Source organism: Carassius gibelio, chromosome B8 (genome assembly GCF_023724105.1).
Source record: "Carassius gibelio isolate Cgi1373 ecotype wild population from Czech Republic chromosome B8, carGib1.2-hapl.c, whole genome shotgun sequence".
In the NCBI taxonomy this organism is placed as follows: domain Eukaryota; kingdom Metazoa; phylum Chordata; class Actinopteri; order Cypriniformes; family Cyprinidae; genus Carassius; species Carassius gibelio.
This window is the reverse complement of record NC_068403.1, coordinates 28,448,581-28,476,347: the sequence shown is the minus strand read 5'-3', so window position 1 is coordinate 28,476,347 and position 27,767 is coordinate 28,448,581. Positions and strand designations below refer to the sequence as shown.

Sequence of the window (27,767 nt, the reverse complement as noted above, 5' to 3'; positions counted from 1 at the left end):
CATAGCTGATATAAAAAACCTGGATGAATAGTAATTTATTACTGCTAAATACCAAAACAACAACAACAACAACAACAACAAAAATGGAGATGTTAATTATTGGGCCAAAAACCTTTGTATGTAATGATCCAGAACAGTGGTTCTCAAACCTGTCCTGGGACACCCCCTGTCCTGCACGTTTTGTATTTCTCCCTTATTTATCACACCTGATTCAACTCATCACTGGAGACTGCAAGACCTGAAGAGGGTTTGACAGCTGGGGGAACTTTATCGAGAGATTTGAGCACCACTAACCAACAATGGATGGCTGCTCTGTCAATTATTTGTCATTAGTTAGGGACCAAGGTGTGCTATTTGATATCAAGCTTTCATTTGAAATAGACATTTTTAGCATTTGTAAAAAATATTTTTTTTCTGTCTCAAAAAATATAAAAATTATGACCTATGCTCTCAATGTCAGATGCAGAAACGTTAATTAATGTGTTCATGACCTCAAGGTTATATTACTGTAATCCTTTTTTGGATGGTTACTCTCCATGTTTAATAAACAATCTCCAGCTAGTCCAAAATGCAGCAGTAGTGTTCTTTCTAGAACAAGGAAGTATGACCATATTAGCCCTGTTCTGTCAACACTGCACTGCCACCCTATTAAACATCAAATACATTTAAAAAAATTGTTAATTACCTATGCCCTGAATGATTTAGCTCCTCAGTACTTGAATGAGCTCTGATCACATTATTGTCCTTCACATCTGCTGTGAGGCAGACACACTCTTGCAGTTTAAATCTAGATTAAAGATCCATCTCTTTAACTTGGTTTACACATAACGCACTAATAAATTCCTGTTATTCAAATCCATCACTGCAGTCACCTGGATCAAGATGCTGGATCAGCAATTAGAGACAACCTCTATAGCCCTGAATGTCAGCAAAAACCATGTCAACTAGATGTGCCCCAGAGACAGATTCCCAGCGAAGACCTCGTTACCTAGATGTCCACCAGGACAAGACCACAGGAACCAGATGATCCTTCCGCACAATCTGACTTTGCTGCAGCATGGAATTAAACTGTTGGTTTCATCTGGCCAAAGGAGAACTGGCCCCTGATTGAGACTCATTTCTCCCCAGGTTTTTTCTTCTATTTCTGTCACCGACAGAGTTTTGGCATGTACACTACATTATTTTGAGTTGGTTTCATGTGTACGCAGACATTTCTTGTGATAATATTGTGATTACGTAAGGACGAGGAAGGAAAAAAAATCGGATAGGGAAAGCTCTGGCTTTGTGTCGATGTGGCCTTAATTTCCAGTGATATCCAGGTGTCTTTTGCTATCCTGAGGTTCTGTATCCTGTCCCATGTTTAATTGATGGCGATGCCCGCCCAGGAGAAGGAGATTGAAGGTTAATTTTCAGCCACAGGTGGTCCAGTTTCCTTGCTAGAATTGATTTCTTGCTGCAGTACAATTTGTATCCAATTTAGGCTTTTTAAAGTATATTCTAATTTGTATTTGCTTCAGCATTTTAAAATTAAACTCAAATGTGCAGTTGTTACATCTGTATGTTGTAAAGCATTGTGGGCAGGAGTAACTGAAACTGACAAATCATATTTAACTTTTCTTTTTGACAAGTGTATTTGACAACCTGACAATGGAAACTTGCATTTCATCTTTTATATATATATATATATATATATATATATATATATATATATATATATATATATACATACAAAAAAAGATGGTTACTACTACTATTATTATTATTTTTAATTAATTTCAAATTAGATTCAAAGTCACAATTCAAAGTGGGTGGGCCATAACTTTATCACTGGTGCCCTGTATACAAATGGACTGGGGATTTATCATTAACACTAATTGCACTTAGTGTCTGCACATTTTTACATTGTACTAATATTTTAAACATATCTGCCTATAGTAACCTACACTTAACCTTACACCTTAACCTACCCTTAAAGGGGCCATGATGTGGATTTTATTATATGTTCCTTGAGGTTTATTTATAATATTAATACAGTTTTCTACACAAAAAATACAAATAAACTAAAAAAAAAACAAATGTGGGAAAATAGTGTGTTAATAATGCAAAAAGGAAGTTCTCATTGAATTCAGTGATGTCATCATAAAGCTCAGCTCAGCTCAGTTCAGTTGAAATGGTATCTGTGTAATCAAGTCAATGAAATCGCTGGAAATTCAATGTCCCCAACCAAGCAAGCCAGAGACGACAGCGGCAAGGAACCAAAACAGTGTGAAGATAGCACTGCAAATAAAAATCACCAGATTATTACAATTAATGGCAAAATTAATGTTTGGAAATGTAAACTGATATTTCCTACAGACAAACAATGGCAAAAGATATAAATAACAGACTTAACACCAGTTTTAGCTGATGAAAATACCAGTGTTCTAATAATGTTGGCCACCACTGTAAATATACGTAAAAAGAAGTTGATCCTTGACAATGTTTCGTACATCGTTATTTATTGTTGCACAGTGAATTGACGGCACATTACAGAGAAAGTAATTCAGAAATGACATATAAGTTTGTGGCCTTTTTGTGCTCTGTATAAGAGATATAAGTGGATTTCTACTACAATTAGATTTAAACAAATATCAGGATTCAGTGACGTTGAATTATATAATAATAATCCTGGCACAGATTTAGAATGGAGTTCTATGTAGTTGTATTTGTATCAGTGTGGGCCATCAGCGTGACTCGGTAAACCTCAGTCTCATCTCCTCTCACCGTCAGCAGAGCACACGCTTGCACCACAGAGCTTGGCTGGAAGACAAAACACACACACACACTTCTGACTGACACCGAGTGTGAATAAGGTGAGGCGGAACATGCAAACTACACCAGGATTATTGTAACACACAGGTTTGTGAATAAGACTAATTTTATTACCAGATTACTCTTGATTAATTCAAATCAATTCAAACAACATCCGTCTTGTTCACAGTAATAAAAACTGAACAGTTCTTCAGAAAGTTAAATTATGGCACAAGTAACAGAGAAAGAGAACAGGATAAGATTAAAACATGATTGTATAACTGCCCAGTAGGTGGTGCCCAGTAGCACTTTTACACTAAATATGATGTATAAAAGAGGCAACACACACACTGTGGCTGACTCCTATAACATAATGGTCCCAATCCATAAGGTGACTGCTTGAGCCCATATCAGGTAAATCAGATACTACGAGATGTTGTGGGGAAAGAGCCTATACACAACCACAGCTTGCGTTAAGAGAGGTATAAAATGGTTTCTTGTCTCTGCATGCGAAGGGTACCCAGCATGAAACATGTTTTCTGCAGTTCAAAGCCCTTGCTGCTTGGAGTGAACCACTGTTGTATGAGCTGAACAAACAGTCAGGAACAACCAACCTGAGCCAAAGGCTAAGCAGCTTTGACTACAGGTCAATGTGCCTGTGATGATGCTGGCCCAGAATGCAACATGCAAGACTGCTGTTGACCTGCAGAACTTGTGTGCACTTGGATGGGTTAAATGCAGAGCACCAATTCTGAGTATGGGTAATCACGACTTTCACTTTCAAATATCCTGATCCAGATTCGTATAAAGGAGGTATTGGAAGAAAGTTTGCAATATTACAAGTCAAGAAATGCTTGTTTAACTTCGACTCGACTCTGTTTCTGTCTGGGCCAAATTAGGGCAGTCCAAGTTAAGACTTGCAGTGGCTCAGTATAACGCATCATCTCTTCCCAACTGAGGGGGGGAAGTATTAAATAAACTACAACCAATCTCATTCAGATCAATGGAGCCACACTGGGCTTGACGCAGCTCATCATAAGTGTATTTGACCAGCGAAACATGGTTAATAGAGATAGACAGAGAGGGAAAATACCTTCTCCTCAATCTCTCAAGCTTTAACTTGGTGTTGTTGGTTGGGCTACAGGAAATGACCACACCTGGGGGGAGTCCCCATAGTGTCAACTACTGATGCAGCATTGACTGAACCTATGAGAGGGACTGACACTGATGTGGTCTTTGACTATATAGGCCCAACAGAATCTGCAGACTTCTCTGGAGAATCAGGAGAGTAAATATGCTCAAATTTAAACATGGTAAAATAACAGGCAAGGCTTTCCTTGCTGCAGGGTTCTGTGTGTGCCTCTTTCAGAAAGCTTTGTGATATTCTATGACCTAAACACTAAGTTAAAGGGTTAGTCCACCCCAAAATTTAAATTCTGTCATTAATTACTCACCTTTATGTCAATCCAAACCTGTAAGAGCTTTGTTCATCTTCAGAGCACAAATAAAGACATTTTTGATGGAATCCGAGAGCTCTCTGACCCTCACATAGACAGCGATGCAACTGTAATGTTCCCAGCACCAGAAACATAGGGAGGACATCTGTAAAATAGAGAGGAGTCATGGGACATCAGTGGCTCAACTACAGTTTTGGGAAGGTACGAGAATAATTTTTGTTTGCAAAGAAAACTAAAATAACTTAATTTATTTAACAATTCTTCTCCCCCGAGTTATGTCTTCTGCCATTTTAGAGAGTTCCCAAGAGCGTATTCGACGTAATCAGAGTTGTTCACGCTTAGGGTAAAGCATACATATGCGTTGTGTTACTTTCTAACATGGTGGAAGACCGTAACTCTGGGGAGAACAATTGTTGAATAAAGTTGTTAGTTTTGTTTTCTTTGCACACAAAAAGTATTCTCATAGCTTCCCAAAACTGACGTTGAACCACTGATGTCACATGGACTATTTTACCTATGTCCTTACTGCTACGTTTCTGGAGTTCAAAATGTCTTCATTTGTATGCTGAAGATAAATGAAGGTCTTACAGGTTTGGATCGACATGAGGAGTGATTAATGACAGAATTTAGATTTTGGGGTGAACTAACCCTTTAAACTAAGATTTCAATACTCACGGCGAGACCACTAGGTGGCATCCAGGAGATGGTGATGGGACATCTATGTCCTGCGTCCACACTGCCTTGCATCGGTGCCACTTTGAAGCCCAGCTGCTCAACAGGTGAGATATTCTCCCAGGTAAACTCAACCGTCTGATAACAGAGAGCAGAGATAAAGAGAGGATCAAACTCCTGATCTGTTGTTTTCAATCATCTCAGCATGAACCGGTTCAAATTAAACTGAAACATGGCTTCAGATGACACTGTGTTGAACTGTTTGCTTACTTTTTTTGTGGTTGGTTTTGTGTTGTAGATACATCCAACATGAAGTCTGCGTGTGGCTAAGATTGCTCTCCCCTCTTGATATTCACTCCTGAGTGTCAGTAGCAAACGCTTGCTGTCTACATATGTGCAAGTTTGTGACAGAACGACAAAGACAATGAAATCAAGGATAACAATCAGTTAAAAAAATAAAATAAAGAAGTAGGCGTACCTTCATGTTTCATGGTTCCTGATGTGTATATATGAGATGGGATGAGTGATTCAGAACAGACATCTACTGGATCCCCACCACAGACAAACATATTGTGTCGACATGAAGAACCCCGGAGCTCCAGCGCACACACCGTTTGCTATCAGTACATTCACAAACAAACAAACTCATTTATGCTGTGAAAACACTGTCAAAACATCAGAACTGCTGTGCATGAAGCACACTGTGTAACTGAACAGACTTTACAGCGATGTGTACACTAATCTAAATACAGCTGGAATATAATTTTTCTCTATATTCTGGGCGGTGGTCCACACAGAGGCAATGTTTGGAAGCATGTAAAGTCATGTTAAGCATATTACACTCATAGATCAGTCCATGTGCCGGTTATGTGCTAATCATTTTCACAGTGTTGCTAGAGATACTGTATGTTACTTTGTATAAACGTCATATCACATTCCTGCAAAGATGACAGAAAATTTACCGGTTTGTCACAAGTTTCGGAAAGTTTTTTTCGAGTATGGCTCTGTGTGACGTTAGATGGAGCAGAATTTCCTTATATGGGTCCTGAGGCACTTCTGCCGGAAGAGCACGCTCCCGTATAGCAGAGCACTGAGAGCACAACAGACTTCACTGATCAGAGCGAGAGCGTCGCCAAATGTCACAAAAGAAGTGTGTTTTTGGTTGCCAGGGCAAGACAACCCTGCACAGATTACCAAACGAGAAACAGCTTTAAGGGACCAGTGGATGGAGTTTATTTTTACAGAGCATCAACGGAGTTGTGCAAGTGTTTGTGTTTGTTCCCTGCATTTCGAAGATGCTTGTTTTACAAAAAAGGCCCAGTTTGACGCCGGATTTGCACATCGTTTATTTCTTAAGGATAATGCAACCCAACGAAAAAGGGTCACGATTGTGTGTTGGAACAGCATGCGGTGAGTAAAACTGCTTAAAATATCTCTGTGTTGTTAACTTAGCTATCGGCGCGTAAGCACATCAAGTAAACAACTTGCGATGTTGTCATCAAACTGCACTTTCCACATGTACAGCTTAAAAAAAAAAAAAAGAAAGACGACATAAAGTGGAACTTAGTCATTTTCCAAAACCGCTAAGCAAATATATACAGTTTCAGTACATACCACATAGAGACATCGTTGCTGAGGCTGCTCTTGTTAAATTTCAGCCTCTGGATCTGATTCTGGATCATAAATAAACGACTGAATCTGACTGTTAGCCATGGTTTGTTTTGGATGATGTTTTTTTTCCTCACGGTAATGTCACAGCTTCCACATGCTCTCAACGCAAAAGCCTGCTGGCGCTCGTGATTCTTTAGCTCCGCCCACACGTCACGCCTCCAGCAGCTCGTGTTTTTTCGGGAAAAATCGGTACAGACTATCTTTCTCTTATGAATATATTAAAACTAAAGACTTTTTGGAGTTATGAAGGATGCAGTACTACTCTATAGGTACTCAAGATTAACAGGATATTGAGTGAAAACCAGCATTTCAACACCCCCCCCCCCCTTTAATGGGAACAACTCCTTTTGTACCTAATAGTAGTGGTAGTGCTAAAGTCCAACTAAAGATATATTGAAGTAAATCTGATTGTGCTAAAGTGGAGCTATTGCAAGTATACTTCAGGTAAACTTTAAATATCTTGCATTTAAAGACCTTTATTATGCAAAGATCATGCAATCCTCATCGATAGTGACATTAAAACACATTTTAGGCTTAACATTAAGAAATGTACATTGTGCACAAGTAGTTATCCAAATAAAGTTTAATTATAATTTTTATATGAGTAAGTCTCTGGCAATATGTCAGTAAATGTGTTAATAGATTTTAACTATACTTAATATTATAATATATTAATGTTTTTTTCATATATTACTTTATAGCAGTAAGTGTTGAGATAATTTGCTCATAAAATGACTGTGACAGAAGAGTAGCTTGAGAATTGTATTACGTCTCGTCTCGCTGTATCATCTCAGTGAGCTTTTATTATGTTTTACACATAAGCAGTAAGAGAGAGCCTTTTGAAATAAAAAAACCTGTTTTCAAATGTATCCAGATTAATGTACACATAGCCTTAGAATCATATTTCATAATTATATTGTTAACAGGTGGGGAAATTAATCACCACACTAGCCAAATGTGCATCTAATTTTGCCCAATGAGACATGTTGTTATTTAGTAACAGTAAAATATGTTGCTGTTTATTTTTTTCTATATATTTATACACACACACACACATTGCACTCTGAATAAAAATGTATAATAAATAAGTATATACACACTGAATAAAACTGAATGTGAGCTGTATTGGTGTGTAGATGAACGTGTCTAACTTTGTTCATGAGCTGCACTGTGAGAACATCTCTGTAATGCAGACTCTCATGATCGGGGTGAAAGGTCACGGTGATGTCAAGCGCTCCTGCAGAAGTAATCGCTCCCCCTGACGGTGATACACGGAAGACGCTCATCCCACTGTAGTTCTGAGTACCTGAGAGGATGGATGATGATGATGATATTAATCAATGATTTCATACATTTAGGCAGAATGGTCATGTTTATGTCAGTAAATGAGCCTGTTCTGTTCAGGTTAAGGTTGTGAGGCGTTCATCATTTACACATGAGCCTCATGTTGATCCAGTCTGAATAAGCCCCATATGAATGATACTCTGCTATGGCTGAGGGAAAGGATTGTTAGCAAAGAAAATCTTAGGTTAGTTGCTCACACAAAGGTATTATATGACTTGAGAAGACGTGTAATAAAGCAGTGGTTCCCAACCACACAAGAAACAGGAACATGGTTGGGAAGATCTGTAAAATAGGGCTTAAGAAAGGGCTGATTAAAAGATTGCAGAACTGTTGGGTGACGTTTTCTCAGGTTGAAAATCTGCAGTCACATGCGTGTACTCCACAGGAGATAAGACCTCAGTGTGTGTGTCTGTAACTTACCCAGGTGTACGGTGGAGTCCATGAGAGCCAGCATCCGCTTGGTCTGTCCTTCTAACAGCACACTGAACTGCACATCCAGCGAGGACATGTTCTGCAGCTAAACACACACAGAATCAGTTCGTTACCAAATTCATGTTTACAATCCAGATCTTGCAAATCTATACACTATTGCTCTAAAGTTCAGTACATTTTTTGTGTTTTTGAAAGAACATTATGCTCACCAAGGCTTCATTAAAATAAAATGCAGTGGCTGTCACTCCATTCTTCAGGTGTGACATGGTTCGTAAGAAAACATTTCAATACGCTGATTTGATGCTCCAGTAATATTTGATGTTATAATTACACCATTTCGGCACTGCTTTATGAATCAAGTCTTGTTTGAAGAACAGCATTTATTTGATATAAAAACTTGTATATTATAAAGATTATAAATATATCTTCACTGTCGTTTTTGATCACTTTAACGCACTAATTTAGCAGATGCTTGTGTTTAGAGTGACTTACAGTACGTACAGTGCTATGGTCTGTTCAAGGCCACGATAATGAATGGATATTTTACAGAAGCACGGTCAACAGAATTATACTGTGGTGACAGTGACCTCTAGTGTTGAACTGCAGCATCAATTTGACACTATTAATGCTAAAATGGCTCATTTTATGCTATCATATGCTGAATTTGTAAAAAAATTTTTTTACCTTAACAGCAGTACAACAGTGGGCAGTTTATATTGAACTTTACACTTTATCTACCCCTAAAAATTGCATATTTATACCTTAGAGATATTGGGTACTACTATGAACCTTTCAGGGGTAAGGTGTAAACATGTTCTTTTGATAGTACAATCACAAGCTGTTGTAACCTTGAAGGTACCATATTTGCAAATATTTTCTGAGAATGTATGATTTGATAACTGTGTTTTTGCACACAATGCATTGTCTGTCAAAAGGCGTCGGCTATTTCCTCAGTCAATGTGTTGAATGTGATGTTAGTGCACTAAGACATGGCAATGTAGAGTCAATACCCTGAACACTTGTGAGGCGCTCTCATTCACAGGAACATAGTCAAAGTGAATGTGTCCTTCATTTGAGCAGGTGATGATGGGATTTACAGCTTCACCACACAATGTGAGCTCCAGCGACATCTGACTGCAGCTCACCTCCAGTGTTTCACAGTACTGACAAAACAAAAATGGGCACGGAGCTCAGTGACAGTTTTGGGGAAATACAGATCTTGGTGTGTTCAAATGAATCTCACGAAAACTGTTCAGAAAATGGCTGGATCATATTTCAGCCCAAATAAACACAGTTTGTATTATAATCATAAGAATAATGGGTAAAGAGAGATGTTTTTGTTAAATGATGGGGCATCACTGGTTTCACATTTTCTGGGGCCTGAAAATGGAAGTTTGTGGAAACGGTGATATCCTGTAGTTGTGTATTCAGTCTATAGGTATGTGTGCAGAAGTGTAGCATTCCTTTACAGGGTGACATTGTGAACTGCTTGCCTATTGCAGCATTTTTTTGTAATTTTCAAGGATCCATGTGAATGTTTTTTTTCCATTTTTTTTTTTTACAACATTTTAATCAAGGCATTTAATATTGTAGATTTTGTGAGATTCTGATGATCACATGTCATTAAATCACGTGCTCACTATGGATCCTCTGCAGTGAATGGGTGCCGTCAGAATGAGAATCCAAACAGCCCATCATCAAAACAACACAGTAATTGGTCACCCCTAGGCTGGGTCACCTATCTTTCATCTAAACGTGCAGCTTTTGGCATTACAAAACATTAACTGATGGAGTCATGTGAATTAATGTGATGTTTTTATTATTTGTTTGTACTCTCATTCTGATGGCACCCATTCACTGCAGAGGATCCATTGTTGAGCAAGTGATATAATGCTAAATTTCTCCAAATCTGCTCTGATGAAGATATAACTCATCTACCATAATTCCTCAAATAAAAACGGGTAGTCAAATAAACGCCGGGTCTCTGATAGTGGACAGGGGCATGGTCAACTGGGACAAATAAAGGCCGGTCTTAAATAAAGGCGGGGGGAAAATTTGTGTGGATAATCAGCAGAGCCAGATAACGAACGTACACGCCCACTGCCGGTTTTCGGATCACCAGTACACTGAACCAAGAAGCGTTTCTGTCTGACGCGTCCGATTCGAGAACCGAGGAGCTGATGATACTGCGCATGCGTTATTCAGCGTGAAGCAGACCGACACACAGAGCACATCTGAACTAAACTGATTCGTTTGGTGATTGATTCTGAACTGATTCTGTGCTAATGTTATGATCTCTGTCCACTGGAACGCTATCGCTTTTAATTTAAAATGAGGAATTACAGTATTCAGCAAATGTAAATTAGGGTGCACTATTCCTTTAAATACAGCATGTTTAATCAACATATTTACACATATTTCTCTGTAGCTATTACCAAATTGTCTAAAATTAAAGACTTCATCCAGCATCTGCATTTTATTATATCTACTTTATAATCAGCTGGTGTAGCAGAGCCTTAAATTTAGATGCAGAAAAAATTTTTTTTTTATAATATAATTATAATCTGTGTAAGGGGGGCAATAACTGTCTAACAGTGAAGCAATGCTTACCTTCTTGGCCAGAGAGGGTGTAAATGCGATCAGGATCATGTGTGTGTCTTCAGGAGCGATGGGACGCATGGCATTCAGCACAGAAAACGGCCCAGTCACATCCAGCAGTGATGATGTCAGCTACAAGTCAGGTTAAGAGTGATATTCATCAAACACAGGGTTTTATTCGCATTGAATACACTGAAAATGACATTGTACAGGTTAACAGCAGAAATGTGATGCTCGTAGTTATTGTATTTTAACAGCACATTTGTTTGAATGATTATTTTTGAAATGGGATTGTTTTTGTAGCTCAATATATTACTGATGTAATTCCTGTGGGTAGGGTTTAAAGTTTATTTCCTAGAGCATGTGTTTATTTTGTTTTTAAAACTAAAGATGAGTTGAAACTATTTACTTTCATAATCAATGACTTTTCAACAGAAAATTACTTACATTTAACATGAAATGGAAACTGTGACCATCTTTTCTGCCCTATTTTGACATGCAGTATATGAGAGTGAAATTGATTTTTTTTAGAATAAAACTTGGGGCACATTCATGTTTTCAATTAATTACCATGAAGGCATAAATATATAATGATGTGCATGGATAATTTATAATAAACACAGCAAAATGTCCATAAAGCAATGGTCATATCACTCTGATATGTTTTCATATTTTAGAGACTTGCTACTGCCAGCTAAATATATGAAATTACCCGCTGCAGATCAAGACAGGTGGAGCTAGGGCAGGTAGAGGGTTTCTGCAAGACTTGCTTACAGCAAACATTGACCCAAATTATTGAAATGTTAAGCATCAAACTCAGTGACTGCTGATGGCTGCCACAAGCTGAAGAGAAAGAAGATGAACAGTACAAGCCACTATATGTGCACGCTGCTGTCAGAAGTATATAAAGATGCTGCTGCATCAATGGACATGATAATATGGTGATAAGGTTATGCAGAGTATGACAATGCTATACTTGGTAAAAGGATTGAGAAAGATACCTTTACAGTCTCTGAAGAAATGTTCTGGATTACACATTTTTTCAACACTTTCTGACCTACAAGGATAACACAATTGCAAGTGAACTGGAAGATAAAAGCAGAAACAGCAACAGCAGTTCAGCAGAATGTTTATTACCTACTGCCACCTGATTAAAGTGGACGGTGTTGTGTCCACTGTCAGTGATGAGCAGTAATGCTGGTCTGATGGCTGGGCAGTGCAGCTCCAGATAGAGGGTCTGATGTGGGCTGCACAACACATTTGAGTTCAGTGAGCTCTGAGATGTGACATTACTGCAACATACTACAACAAGAAAGTTTGCTTTTCCCATTCATCTTAAATTCTGTAGCTCCATAGGATGTACATTGTTCATTAGTTTCGGAAGACAACATTTTTGTTTTAATCCAATCATCTGAGCCGAAAGTGTCATGTAACTGACTCTACAGTCACAAAAACATTATGACACGATCACAAACCTTCAACCTGGCACCGTGAGTGACTGCTGTAGTGTAGTGACTCAAAGGCCTGCTTCATGACACAACACATTTTCTTGATTATTGTTGTTAAACGATAAGATAACCTGGTAATAGTTGCAATCCAGTGAGTTGAGAGTTGTTGAGTGTATGAGCTTTACACAGCGGCAAAGGATGCTATTTAACCTTCTTTAACTGATGCATTGAAGATGTATCTCACTGAGTTTTGGTTTATGAAAGGTCTCTCTTATGCATTCATAGGTTTCGGTTAAAAACCTAATGATACACTTTTTACAGCACTACAGCATAAAAAATACTTTGTGAACCTTCTTTCTGAACATCTGAAGAGGTTTTGTTAAAACTTGTTTTATGTATCAGTCCCTCTCAAAACCGTACTCTGACATCACCTGTATCTGGGCTCCTCCGATGTTTCCCGAATTATGTCTGAAGAAGAGATGAAGCAGGATATGATGTAACGAACGTGACGCTCAATGAAAGAGCGCAATAGTGAAGCCTTTACAGCCAAATATTCAGTAGAGCTGTAAAGAAACATTATAAATAAAATCATATTTTCAACTGTCCCCTGACCCTTATGTCAGTGTCATCAAACACAGACTGCTTGGCCTTCGTACCTTGCCTGAATATCTGCTGGGCTTGGGGAATGGAAGGGGCTGCCATTTGCAGGCATCACTTTGTTGCCATGATCTTTTAACGAAAGCAAGTGGGTCTCCAGTTTGCTCTGTAAAAGAATCAAGATATCAGGGAAGTTACTGTTCAACACTTGGTAATGCTGAATGTTGTGTAAGAAGTGGCATGGTTGTCCTGGACATTGTCCTGCCCCTCACTTTGGCATCAGGTTCTGTATGTTGGCAGTTGCTGGTGTCAGTATGAAACTCCTCTTTCCAGCGGAGAGCTTCTGCGTTGATTACGTCATCAGACAGTGTTGGGCTGAATGTAACCTGCACCAGACACTTCTGTGAAGGCACACAAATGGATGCTGAAATAAACAGAGCTGAGTATATTTCCGTACAACATTTCAGGGCAAATATATAATAGAGATCCATTCCATTCATGCGGCCAAAAATCCATAAGCATCTATGCATTTGTTTATTTTCTGTATGTTGGTTTCAAACATCTAGATCATAAATTATTTTTGTAAATTAAAAAAAAAAAATTTAATTACATTTTTAAAACTAGTAAATAAAGTTAAATAAAATTAATGATAAAATCCTTAAAACTGCACCGACAAAAAGTTAATAAAAGAAAAAAAAACATTCACTATATGATGTAGGATTTGAAAGGTTTCTTTGTGCTTGTTTTTGTGTCATATCAGGACACAACTCTGTATAATGACATGGGTATGACACAGGTATTACAAGGAGAGGGTGACTTATGAGGACATAACCCATGTCCCCATTTTTCAAAACGCTTATAAATCATACAGAATGAGTTTTTTTGAGAAAGTAAAAATGCACAAAGTTTCCTGTGAGGGTTAGGGTTAGGTGTAGGGCCATGGAATATACAGTTTGTACAGTATAAAAACCATTACGCCTATGGGATGAGCACACTTTTCACAAAAACAAACGTGTGTGTGTGTGTGTGTGTCATGCTAAGAAACTGAAACATTAAGATTTTATTCACTTCCCTAATTGCGGTAATTTTTATATTGCAGTAATAATTTATTTAAATGATCTGTTCTATTTGAATATAGTTTAAATGTAATTTATGTGATGTCAAAGCTGGATTTTCAACAGCCTTTACTAAACAAGATTCTTCAGAAATCATGTCAGTTTACATTATGTAATCTAGGAGGGCACAATTAGACATTGTGTTATTATGCTGATTCTATGGGAATGCAGAAATTTTAAATCTTAATAATATTACAATATAATTTTTTATTGTATTTTGTGTACTTACCAAATGTATTGTTCAGTGAACTATTTTTTCCTAGGAAAATAATATTTAAGTCTTGTTGTGTCCCAATATTAAGGTATATGACTATATTAATATGACTATTAAAAATAAACTTTCTATGAGTAATATTCACTGTAGCAAAATGTGACAGCAAGCTCTGATTTCGCCTAACAGGATAATAAAGCCGACTGTAAGCTGCAGCAGTCATTAGCGATACCTGTCCAGGCAGAACTCTTCCTGAAGCAGGTGTGATGGTGATGTCAGAGTTTTCTGGAACAGAGAAGGTGAAGAGCCGAGCTGCAGCCTCAGGCCCGGCGCTGATATTCTCCACATACAATACTGCTGTGGTCCGGTCTCCCACCGCTGTCCCTCCAAACTCAACCAAACTATCAGAGAGTTTCAAGGAAGGCTGGACGGCAGTCGCATGACAAGAAATCAGGAAGTCTCTGAGTCAAGAATAGAAAGCATAAGTTAGAAGACCGAAAAATAACATCAATAAATTAAAGCAAAATCAAATAATCAGATATAATCATGCAGAACATGGTCATAAATATAACCACTGAGAATAAAAGAGACATTCTGCTGAATGCTATAATCAATCTCTACAGGACCAGGCCAAGAAAAAACATATGTGACCAGGCAGATCAAACACCTTCTGACGAAATAAATAAAAGATCTTAGAGATACAGCCCCCGGATCCTTGAGCAGGAAACAAGACACTGTGTCATGTGTTTACACTACGATAAGGCATGCAGGTGTGACCTCCATCCGAAGTGTGTAGAAACACACCAATGATTATTGGCAGACGGTAATCCTATGACGTCACAGGGAGCGCATGTGCTTAAAAAGGGGCGCCTTACATCACACATAATAAACTTTTTTGACTAAAGGAGATGTGGCTAAAGATGGTTGCACACAGGACAAGAAGTGCAGTGCTCTGTCACGTCATGGCTAGGACAACTCACAGGTATCAGTACAAGACATCAGTCCAAAACTGTTCATCTAATCAACAAATAACAAACAAACAAAAAAATAAAGTAGGGGTGAAAATATTCCCCTAAGAATTTGGACACCACTTTTTTAGTGCAAAATAATTCAGCAGAATGCTGTCTTTCAATATGTCGCTTAGGTAGACCTTCATACAACCGCTTTCTTACCTGTTAATGCTTGTTTTGCATGTGAGTGTGAAGTTGTATTCCCCTGCCTTTGATGGACTGAAGATCAAGTAAATGTCCATGCATTGTGAAGGCAGCAAAGTGCCAAAACCATCATTAGGCTGGATGTCAATAAACTGAAGAGAAAGAAATATATATATATTTGTACATGTATTTATATATCTTCAAGGCCCCTGAATCTCATAGTCACATTTAAATTTTCATTTTCTTTTTTCTTTTGATTGAGATCTGATCTTTATAAATTCTTCAGATGCTCTCTAAATCTGAGCACATTTGAGCCAAACCCTCCTGTCACAGGACAGATTACAGACAAATTGCCCCCCCTTCAAAACTCTGTTTTCTTCTGATTTGTTTTTACTGTGCTATGCCTTACTGTGTGTGACCATGGAGTGATTTGGAAATGAGCGACACCTGCGCCACTCACCGGTCTCGAGTCCCACAGAGGAGATCGGAAGGATACAAAAGAGGAGCTATGACAGTGAAGGACGAGAGAGGACCAGGCCTGGACTTTATTTTACACTGTGCTTTGTCATTACTTTGATTCATTTAAGCAAAATACTTAAATATACATGCATTCAGTACACACACACACACACACACACATCTGTAAATATATTAGGGCTAGTAATTCAATGCGTTAATTAGATTAATTATGGAGAAAAATAACGCGTTAAAATTAACACATTTCAATTCAAGATATGGGGCAAATGCCAGTTTGAGATTGTGTCTCATATTTACATCACATAATTAAGAAATATCAAATGAGAAGTAGGCTAAGGGCAATATCCCATTAGAGCAAATGTGATACTCATCTTATACAACAGTTCATTAAGAAGTTAATATTGTATTATTTTAGATAAAATGGTCTGTTTTGCTCAATTTTGCCAACCAGAAGATAAAGACAAAGCAGAATAGTTTATCTACGAGCAACCCACAGCGGCATTTAATTTCTTAATCCACATTTTGAATGAATTTAGTGAACCATTTGGCACGTTGAACCATTGGCATATGCACTGGCTTTGAAGTGGCGCTGCACAGACCAATCGGTTTATGACAAAGTATCATAAACGTTATGACAAGTAATCGCCTGCTCTCTAAGCTCTAGCGGTACTTTGATGTCACACACAGGTCGGTCTGATGGTTATGACCCGCTTCAAGTCGAACAAGCCTAATGATTCAATAAACTATTCACAAAGAACCATTTACTTCACTCCTGAATGAATCAGCAATTTTAACGAATCAAATGAATGAATAGATGACTCGATGACTTAGTCATTTAGACATTAAAAAAATTATTATTTTCATATTAATAACATACACACACACATAAATATATATATATATATATACATATATATATATATATATATATATATATATATATATATATATATATATATATATATATATATATATATATATATACTACCAGTTTGTAACAGTAAGATTTTTTTTATTTTTTAAGGCTCACCAAGCCTGTATTTATTTGATCCAAAGTACAGCAAAAACAGTAAAAAAAAATAAATAATAAATCCGTACTATTTAAACTAACAGTTTTCTATTTGAACATATTAAAATGTAATTTATTTCTGTGATTTCAAAGCTTAAAATTTAGCATCATTACTTCATTCACATGATCCTTCAAAAATTATTGTAATACTCTGATTCACTGCTCAAAAAATTTTTTTATTATTATTGTTAGAATATATTTTCTTCAGGTTTATTTGATAAATAGAACGTTCAAAATTCAGACATTTTAAAATTCTGTTTTCACTTTGTCATCACGGGGTACGGAGTGCACCTCAATGAATGTGTAATATATATATTGCTAAATCAGCCAATCACATGGCAGCTACTCAATGCATTTAGGCATCTAGATGTGGTGAAGATGACAGAGTACAAACCGAACATCAGAATGTGGAAGAAAGTGGACTTAAGTCATTCTGAGTATTTTACAAACTGCTGATGTACTGGGATTTTCATGCACAACCATCTCTAGAGTTTAGAGACAATGGTCCAAAAAAGAGAAAATATCCAGTGCGCAGCAATTGTTCGATGAAAATGCCTTGTTGATGTCAGAAGTCAGAAGAGAATGGCAGACTGGTTAGAGATGATAGAAAGGCAACAGTAACTCAAATAACCACTCGTTACAACCAAGGTATGCAGAATATCATCTCAGAATGCACAAGACGTAGAAGTCAAGTCACCTTTATTTATAAAGCAAAACAGATTGTGTCAAAGCATCTGAACAACATTAATTAGGAAAACATTGTCAATAATGCAAAATGAAAGTTAAAGGCAGTTTATCATTGAATTCAGTGTGTCATCATTCAGCTCAGTTCAGTTTGAATAGTATCTATCCTGTGCAACCATTTGCAATAAAGTCAGCAGTATCGCTGTAAATAAAGTGACCCCAACTAAGCAAGCCAAAGGCGACAGCGGCAAAGAACCAAAATTCCATCGTTGACCGAATGGAGAAAAAACCTTGGGAGAAACTAGGCTTAGTTGGGGGACCAGTTCTTCTCTGACCAGACGAAACCAGTAGTTCAATTCCAGGCTGCAGCAAAGTCAGATTGTGCAGAAGAATCATCTGTTTCCTGTGGTCTTGTCCTGGTGGTCCTCTGAAATAAGGTCTTTACAGGGGATTTGTATCTGTGGCTCTAGTTGTCGCTGTCTTTCATGGCTGTAGAGGTCCTTTCTAGAAGCTGATCCACCATCTGGGCTGGATACAGACTGGATCCAGGTGACTGCAGGGACCATCTGTAATGCCACGTCAGCAGAGGGAGCCTTCACCTGAGTACTGACTGTTCACAGCTCCCTCTGCTTCTGCAATAATTTCCTGTTTGGGACTATTTAACACAAGTCAGCATGTTTTTACTTTGTGAAGTATTGCCAGTTTATCTGCCTTACCAAGCGTTTCCCCATTAATTATTCTGACTGCCTGTTTGTGCATGACTCTGCCTGTTTTCACATTATTGCCTCTTGGATTGCCCCATTGGATTTATTGCCTAATTTGGACTGATGTTTGTGTTTGACATACTCGCCTGCCTACTAGTCTCTGCCTTTTGGATTCCCCTTGTGCATTTTGAAAGATCGGACTGCCATTATCGATTTATTTATATAATCAAGAAGACAAGTTTAATTCTGATGATAAGAAATGTGCCGTTATGATGTCACTGTTGTCTGGAAAGGCTATCGACTGGGCTGCAGCCATTTGGGACACTGACGTGATTTAGACGATCATTTGACTACTTTATTCATTCAAAAACTACGAGAAGTGTTTGAATATCCCACAGGGGGAAATGATATATCAACCCAGCTTCTGCAAATGTCCCAAGGTAACAGAAAAGCTGCTGACTACACCATCTTGTTTCGTACACTTGCTGAGAGTGGATGGAATTATGTTTCTCTCAACACTGTGTTCCAGAAAAGCCTCAACCTCAACGTTGACCTACAGCCAGAATTGATATGTAAAGGAGAAAGTTTATCATTTTCTGACTTGGTCACTCACAATCAAGATTGATAATCTCATGAGACAAATCCCCACGAAGAAGGCATGTGAGATAGATCCAGCCTGTTACATCATGTGTTACTCAAGCCATACCAACATCTACCGCCAAGTTCAATGAGGAACCAATGTAAGTGGGTTTTGCCACACTCTCAGAAGGTGAAAGAGCAAGGCGACGCCAACTTCGTCTCTGTTTCTACTGGGGAGAACCATGCCATCGCTATCAAGGATACCCACACAAGGCTCAAATCCCCATTATGGTAAATAAGGAACAATTCTCTCTCCCCAGTGATCAGTCCTTCAAACTTCCCCTTACCTTAAAGGTGCCATCTGTAATGTTTGGCAAAAACAATCAAGTCATACTCCACATTCCATACCAGATGCAGTATGCCTCAATAAAGTGAATTGGTCTACTCTAGAGTAACAAATGAGAAACGGCATAGTCTCTATGCTCCGCCCCTACTTTCACAACAACACTACAGCCATAGGCGAAGCCTAACTGTGCGTTCACACCGCCGGCGTCTAGAACGTCAAAAATCGCTCTTGCCGCTCTGCTCACGACGCTGCAGAAAGATTTGTGAGCGCTCAGACGCTCTAACGTAGATCGAATGCTTATTTTGTATTTAAAGCGGCCGCAAAGCAAACAAGCTTGTTGATCTCGTGCAGACTAACCACAAGGAGTTATAACCTCATTAAATATTGTTGTGGACGAAATATTAGGATCCTTTACTTAAAATGAACGATCTCAGACACCTTGGTCCACGTATCACTTTTCATTTATTTTTTATGTCCCTGTACGCAAACAGGGACACATCATAGATTAATACAAACGCTAAACAGCAATAATCAACCTGTCCTTTATTCTGCTTGGGAACTAATGTGCCAACTCTCAAGCATTCACCGTGAGACACACGCAATTGACTCTTTTCACACGCTTTCACACCACATCAATTTTTTCATGCACAGAAAAACCACGAAGCAAAGAGGACACGGAGACCAACAGACTAGACAGAGCAGGTTAGTTATGATATAATAAAATGGGTAACGTTAAGTTATAGCTAGCTAATTATCAAACGCAGCTACGGTTAGCCATCGCTAACATTAGCATGTTTATCAAACAGCCTTCGATACATTTCTATGTTATAACTTCCAGAAAAGAAATACACAAACATATAAAACAAACTTCTAGCGAAATACTAACAGCATCTAACTTAGCAATCCAAAAGAAATGTTGCAAGTTTGGAGTCTAACCTCATTTCTTTCAGGTCCATCAGCTGTCTCCAGCAATTAAAAGCAGTGCCGATGTTTACTCTGGTTTAGCTCCTTTTCTTATCGGATTTGATTTGTGATTCCGAGCACGGTTGTTTCCCTGTAGCGGGTGGTGGTCTCTTTCCAAGGGCTTGAGCCATCCTTTCTCTCTCTTCCCTGAACTGAAATGAAGTACTGGGCTGTACTTTCCACACCATTGACATCAGGTTCAGGCACGCCCACAAGCCGTGTGAGTTATTCATGTATTGCAGGTTGGCTGGTGGTTATGTTGCCCGCATACAGCCTCCCATGGCCGAAACTGGTATTACGACACCTGTCGGGCCGGGGCTAGTAATGCTAATGCTAATTAAGGTTGATATCTCTGCAGCACTATAACTTGACATTTTTGTAATGACATCGTCGCTGTTTTGGAGTGTGACTAAAAAGACTGTATTAGGTGAGGTCTGATATCCAGCCTTGCTCAGGGGGTGTCAGTCAAAACACAGGGTCCGATCAGTTCCATCCAAAGAGTTTAATTTCTCTTAGAATAAGAGTAATTTGCAACCAAGATGCACACAACACAGCTGTACATGGGCATTACAGGTGATCAATTGGGTATTTGTTATGAGAGTGGGTGTGTATGTGGTCTACAATAGAAAAGAAATAAGAATTGTAATAAGTTACATGTTTCAAAATATTATTACAAAGACATTCACATTAAATACTTAGTTTCTTATTATATCCTCAGTTTAAATTATCAAAGAACACTAAATGAACAATAAACATTGTAACACCACTACCACCTTGTGGTTAGAAATGGAAACTGCTTTCATACTCAAACCGCTTATGAGGTAATTTGCATAACTGCACATAAGCATGAACATCGCGTCCATAAAGATCAAATAAACAGCGATTAAGTTACTAATATTGCAGTTACACACAGTGGGATACTAAATCTGACATTCGTTCACATCATTACACCATAGTTTGAGAGAACTCGAATCATTATCATCATGACAGAAAGGCATATTCAAATGTGCTCGAACGTGTGCGATTAGCGATTAACACAGATAAATGCTTAAACAACGTGCTAACATGCAAACACAATAAACACATTTTATAAGGAACTGTTCAACTAACAGTTATTACTAACTTAATAATCAGAAAACTTACTTTTGTTCAGTGACGCACACATTAACCCACGCACAGTCTTTGCACTTCTCCTACTGAGTCACTCTCGCACTTTCTGCGCATGCGGACTTGTCAAAGGTGGCGCACGCGCACAGACCCGACCTTTCTAACACTGCCGCCCCCAAATTTGGATTGAAATTTGCTCTGTTGAAAGGTCGACATTATACAGTCTCAGTCACCGGCAGGAGTGTCATCTGAATCATTAGGGATCTCTGGCAGTATTACTAGGCGTGCTATGGGTCTTGTGTAGACTCTGTCCTTTATCTGGATCTCAGCTGTTCGTACACGATCATCAGCCCCAGGGAAGATCTTTACTACTCTGCCAATTTGCCAGAATGACCGAGGCATCTGAGGGTCAACCAGCATGACGACTGTTCCGGGTTTGATGTCTGCAGATGGGTTATGCCACTTCCCTCTGGTTTGCAATCCTGGTAAGTAGTGCCTTATGAAGGCCGTCCAGAATCTGTCAGCCAACACTTGTGAATGCCTCCATCTCCGTCTTCCTAGGAGTTCTGATATTGGGTAGATAACTTGGGGCAGGGAACCATCTGGCCGCCCCATCAGAAGGCAATTTGGGGTGATCGGATCTAAATCAGCAATGTCCGCTGATACGTACCCAAGTGGTTTGGAATTTAGGATGGCCTCGATTTCTATGAGGACAGTTTGAAGAACTTCTTCAGTCACTGTATCTGATCCCAGAGTTGTGTAAAGTGCAGCCTTAACCGAACGAATCTCTCGTTCCCACACCCCTCCGAAGTGTGGAGCAGAAGGAGGATTGAAATGAAAGCTAATCTGTTGTTTAGCTAACTGCTGCTGTAAATCCTGACTTAGCTGACGAAATGCCTCTTTAAGTTCTGTCTCACCACCTCGGAAGTTGGTGCCTTGGTCTGAGTATAACTCTGCCGGTTTCCCACGTCGACCTATGAACCGGCGCAGTCCCATGAGGAATGCATCACTATCCATTGATGTCAGAACTTCGAGGTGCACAGCCCGAGTGGTCAGGCATTTGAATAAAAGGCCCCATCTCTTCTCTGTCCGACGTCCCACCTTGACCAAGAATGGTCCAAAACAATCCATTCCAGTTGAATGGAATGCAGGTTTGAATAACCGAAGTCTAGATGGAGGAAGATCGACCATTTTCTGTGAAGCTGGCTTTGACCTCCATTTACAACATTCAAGACATGTTCGCTGGTGTTTCTTTACAGCTTCTCTGCCTTTCAAGATCCACACACTTCGGCGCAGCTCTGCAAACACTCGTTCCGGTCCTGGATGGCAAAGGCGAGTATCATGATCTTTGATGAGTAAACGGGTGTTAGGATGATTGGGATCCAACACAATAGGGTGTACTGCACTTGGATCGATGCCTTCTACACGTCTTAATCGTCCTCCGACTCGAATTAGATTACTGGTTTGGTCAAACTCTGGAGAGAGACAAAGGAGTCTGCTGTTAGAACGAACAGGCTTACTACTCTTTAACAACTGGTAGTCCTCTGGAAAACTGTCCATTTGGGCCTTTCTCAGTGCAATCAGCTCTGCCTTTTGGTAAGTACTGGCTGGAGGAGAACCATTTTGCAGTGCCGCCCCATGCAGCTCCTGTGCCACCGACTCAATCAAGTCCTTCCAGCTGCTAAATTTACTACCATCTGCAGTTTGTGGTGCGGGGTTAATCACACCACAGAAGATAGCTCGTTTTAACTCAGCTTTATCATCAGATTCCAGGCTGTGCTTAGCTGGAGGTGATGGCCAACTACTCTGAGGTTGGAGGAGAAATTCTGGTCCCTGGGTCCATCGATTCCGTTCAGTGAGGTCCTTCAGATTCTTGCCACGGGTTAGATCATCTGCAGGATTCCTTGTGGAGTCAATGTAATGCCATGCCTTAAGGTCCGTTAATTCTTGAATCTCTGCTACCCTGTTACCCACAAATACCTTGAAACGGCATGATTCTGAATGCAACCAGTGAAGGACAGTTGTTGAATCAGTCCAGAATGTGACCCTTTGGGCTTTCAGGGTAAGCTCAGTTCCAATGAGTTTGGCAAACTGTGCTCCTACGAGAGCGGCACACAACTCAAGCCTAGGTATGGAGCACTGCTTACGTGGGGCAACACGGGACCGGGCCAGGAGAAAGGAAAGGTTTACTCTCCCACTAGGATCTTTGGAACGAAGGTAAGCAACTGCCCCATATGCTTTCTCTGAAGCATCAGTAAAAATGTGGATCTCATGAGTGACTTCAGGGTGGTCCATGCTGTATGGTGTGTAGCATCGAGGGAGTACTACAAGCGGTAAATACTGAAGCTCAGCTTCCCATACTTTCCATGCTCGTTGAACGTCCTCAGGGAGTTGTGGGTCATCCCAATTTCTGTTCTTGACCCAAAGCTGCTGAACAATCACCTTTGCTCGAGTGGTAAAGGGAAGAATGACACCAAGGGGATCATACTGACTTGCTAACACACAATATATGTTCCGCATTGTCAGAGCTCCATAGTTAACAGGTCTGTGCTTGAATCCTAGGTTGTCTGACTCACAGTGCCAACTTAATCCTAAGGTGGATTCACGTGGATCTACTTTATCATGTGAAAGCCATAGTTCTAACTCCGAAGATTTGGCATCTGTTGGCAAGTGACAGACGACATCTTGCACATTACTGGCCCACTGGCGGATGTCAAACCCTCCAGTTGCTAGTAGTTTACGAAGTTTGTCCAGTAACTGCCTTGCTTCTTGAGCAGATGGTAAGCTCTGAAGACAGTTATCCACATAGAAGCATCTCTCCACGGAATGTCTCACATCTTCATCTGGTGTGCTGTGCAATGAGATGTGTTTTTGAAGGGCGAAGGTTGAACAGCACGGACTGCACGTGGTGCCGAATGGCAGTACTCGCCATTCATAGATATCAGGTGGTTCGTCTCGTCTCATGCCGCGCCAGAGAAAGCGCAGGAGGGGCCTGTCCTCAGGTAAAAGCAGGACCTGGTGAAACATCCCCCGGATGTCACCACTGATACCTACACTATGCTCTCTAAATCGAAGTAAGACACCCAGGAGAGAGGGGCTCAAGACCGGACCAGGTAACAGTGAATCATTCAGGTTCAGGCCTTTGTATTGGAAGGAGCAATTAAACACAACACGGTCCTTTGCATTATGGCTGACCAAATGGTGTGGTATATACCAAGACTCCCCTGTTACATTGCCTCCTTCTGGGGGAAGTCTAGAAGCTGCGCCACTCAGTTCCAACTTCTCTATCTCTGTGTTGTATATTGCTGCTTTCTCAGGAGTTTGAATCAGTCGTCGCTCCATATTTCTGAGGCTTGGCATCACCGCCTCCTTCGGAGCATGGAAAAAGGGAAAATCTTTTCTGCGCAGCAAGGGTGTCGCATAGCGTAATATCCCATTTACCTCCACACGAGTTGTCTTGGTCTCTAGAAGGTTGATGGCTTGCCGATCCTCCCTGGATCTTGTGACCTGCTTCTCACTTCGGAAAGGCAGAACGTCAAGTTGCCATAACTTCTCAACATCTCGTTTGAGTTCCAGTTCTGCGGGACTAAGAGACAGGAAAAGGCACTGTTGTGGCTGCAACTGAGTCTCCAGGAGCTTAACTGGTCCCTGCAGGGTCCATCCAAGCCTTGTTTTAATGGCAGCCGGACCACCGGGTGGGCCAAGACGGACAGGTTCTATTGGTGTTATCAGGTGGGTATTATCAGCCCCAATGAGCAGTAGAGGACATACTTTTTCAAAGGTGTGCAGAGGGAGATCTCTCAGGTGTTTATATTTCTTAAAGATGCTCAAAGGATACGAGTGATTAGCCAAACCAAGGCGTTTGGCAGTAAAGGCAGCTGTAATCTTAAACATCTTCTGAGGCTGATTTGCTGGAGATATGTGAAAGGAAATCGACGCACCACTGACAGTCTGCACCTCTTGGCGAATTGTCCGTAAAGCTATGCTTTCAGCTTGGCCTTGTATTCCGAGCCCACTGGCGGCATCAGGAAGAAGTATAGTCCGCTCCGACCCGTCATCCATGACAGCATAGGTGTCGAGTGTTTTTTCTCCGTAGCGTAGCAAGACTCTGATGACTTTCAGGAGAACACGTCTGCAGTCAGTGGGTCTATCCAAGTACAGGGTCTCTGCAGTCGAGCTGACAAGGCAGGAATCTTCTTTGGCAGCCTTTGTGTTGACCTCATGTAAGATTTGCAAGTGCTTACCCCGACAGATACTGCAAGGCTTCTTAAGTGTGCATTGAGCTGCCCAGTGTGTCCGCCCACAACGCCAGCACCGATGATTTGTTCGGATCCAGTCTATCATTTGTTGTTTACTGAAGGACTTAAAGGTTGCACACTGACTAAGATAATGGTCCTCTTTATCGCAGTATGGGCAAAAGGCTTTAGGTGGAATTTTGGTCTCCACTCTCGCTGGCTTGGCTTGACATGGCTCAGTAGGTGCCTTAACAACAATGTCCTCAGCTCCAAGGAGGATAGTGGCTGAACGTGCAGCTGGTTTTGTCTCTCGTCTGCGCTCTGATTTCTGTTCCACTCTCTGGACTTTGTAACTGACCTGTGCTTCACTGCTCTGGCACCAGGCCTCATACTGTAACCATTCAGAGAACTCACGAAGGTTATACACTGACCCAGGACGGTGGTACATCTGTCTTCGGAATCCTGATCTCATCTCAGCAGGCAACTTACTTAGTAGTCGCTCCACATGTGACCCGCATTGAAGCTCAGCTTCACCTTTATCTCCAAGAGTCTCCAACATACCAACAAGAGCCCTTATCTGCAAAGCAAAATTGTCAAATGCCTCAGTATCTCCTCGCCTTATGTCTGGGGAATCCATCACTTTGGCGATCTTCTTAAGGGCCAACTTGTGTGGCTGGCCGAACCTTTCATTTAGGGCAGCCATGGTGTCTGAGTATGGGAATGATGAATTGAGGTAAGAGTCTGCCACCAGGCGAGCTTCATCCAGCCTCAGATGATCTAACAGGATTTGGTATCTGAATAGTTCTGTAGCGTCAGGTGGTAAGAGGTTCTCAAGGGCTATTTTCAACCGTGTAAACTCACTAGGATCTTTGGTGCTAAAGTCTGGTATGGTTGGCACTGGACCACGGTATGTTGTTTCCCGTCCTGCAGGATTCGTGTTTGAGAAATAAAGAGCTCTCTGTGCTGGTTTCGGCCTAACGGTCTGCTTGGACTGAAAATGCACTTTCTCAGGATGTGTAAAAGTATCTCCAGGGTGCTCATATAATTTTCTCGAATACTGATGAGAGACAGGATTATCTGGCTGGTGACCCGCTAGTGGCTGAGCTCTTCTCTGATAAGGAATGGAACTGGTTTCCTCAGGATGCTTCAAAGGAGAGGGACTTGGGTAGTTGCACTCATGCCACTGGGCTGGATTTATCTGTGGTCTAACAGGTGTAGAAGCCTGAATCTGATCTTTCATGATTTGGATTTCACTCATCATCTTACCCAAAATGTCTAGCATGTTAGAGTCAATCTGAGGATCTACAGTTTTTCTTTCTGCTGGTTTGGGCAGATTTTGGTAAACAGTCCCCTGATTCAAACTGAGTGAGGAGCCTCCAGTCATAATAGGAAAGGGTTGGGGTGGCCTCAGGGAGGGTGCTGTCTGTTGTTGCTGACCATAGATTGGCTGGAGCCTTGACTTAGTCAATGTATGCATGGGAGGCCTATCCTCTTTAGTGTAGGATGTCTGTGGTAAAGGAGTGGGCTGCTGAACTTCCCATGGCCGGTAATATGGAGAAGGCTGATGATGGGGAATAGACTGCAGTGGGGTGTAATTGGGACTAGGCGGCTGCAGTTTAGTGCCATCCACATTCTGAAAGGATTGTTCCCTCTCGTAGGCATCCGGCCATTCATCCAAGGTGTCCCATGGACCTTGACTAATCGGACTCGATACTCTTGAAGAAAGTGAGAGGATGTTTTCTGCACCATCTCCATGCCCTTGTGTACACTGTGTTGTGTGAGGGGATACTGGCTGACTGACCTGTCTTTGATGTACAGTCGTGAGGTCATAGTCTTTAAGGTAGGCAGGAGGATGAACCTGACGTTTGGGTCTTACTACCTTTGCAGATGCTTCTTCTGGTTGCATGTTGCTACTGATCAATTCTTTGTCCATGAGAAATGCCAGATCCGGCTCGAAGGACCATTGTTTTGGAGTGTGACTAAAAAGACTGTATTAGGTGAGGTCTGATATCCAGCCTTGCTCAGGGGGTGTCAGTCAAAACACAGGGTCCGATCAGTTCCATCCAAAGAGTTTAATTTCTCTTAGAATAAGAGTAATTTGCAACCAAGATGCA

At 40.4% G+C, this 27,767-nt stretch overlaps 1 protein-coding gene across 1 annotated transcript in view; it reads right to left on the bottom strand.

Annotated features, from left to right (window-relative positions):
• Positions 1 to 2,486: 2,486 nt before the first annotated feature.
• cfap74 (cilia and flagella associated protein 74) overlaps positions 2,487 to 27,767 on the bottom strand; it is an 88,789-nt gene continuing 63,508 nt past the window's right edge. Inside the window, exons 24-38 of the mRNA XM_052562869.1 lie at positions 15,508 to 15,641; positions 14,568 to 14,796; positions 13,282 to 13,410; positions 13,069 to 13,175; positions 12,844 to 12,975; positions 12,102 to 12,211; positions 11,966 to 12,021; positions 10,977 to 11,096; positions 9,377 to 9,529; positions 8,355 to 8,451; positions 7,742 to 7,896; positions 5,398 to 5,536; positions 5,190 to 5,305; positions 4,923 to 5,057; positions 2,487 to 2,799 (exon numbers count right to left, since the gene is read on the bottom strand). Coding sequence (XP_052418829.1) covers positions 2,692 to 2,799; positions 4,923 to 5,057; positions 5,190 to 5,305; positions 5,398 to 5,536; positions 7,742 to 7,896; positions 8,355 to 8,451; positions 9,377 to 9,529; positions 10,977 to 11,096; positions 11,966 to 12,021; positions 12,102 to 12,211; positions 12,844 to 12,975; positions 13,069 to 13,175; positions 13,282 to 13,410; positions 14,568 to 14,796; positions 15,508 to 15,641 — 1,920 coding nt within the window. The 3' untranslated portion in view covers positions 2,487 to 2,691. The remainder of the gene's footprint in view (positions 2,800 to 4,922; positions 5,058 to 5,189; positions 5,306 to 5,397; positions 5,537 to 7,741; positions 7,897 to 8,354; positions 8,452 to 9,376; positions 9,530 to 10,976; positions 11,097 to 11,965; positions 12,022 to 12,101; positions 12,212 to 12,843; positions 12,976 to 13,068; positions 13,176 to 13,281; positions 13,411 to 14,567; positions 14,797 to 15,507; positions 15,642 to 27,767) is intronic.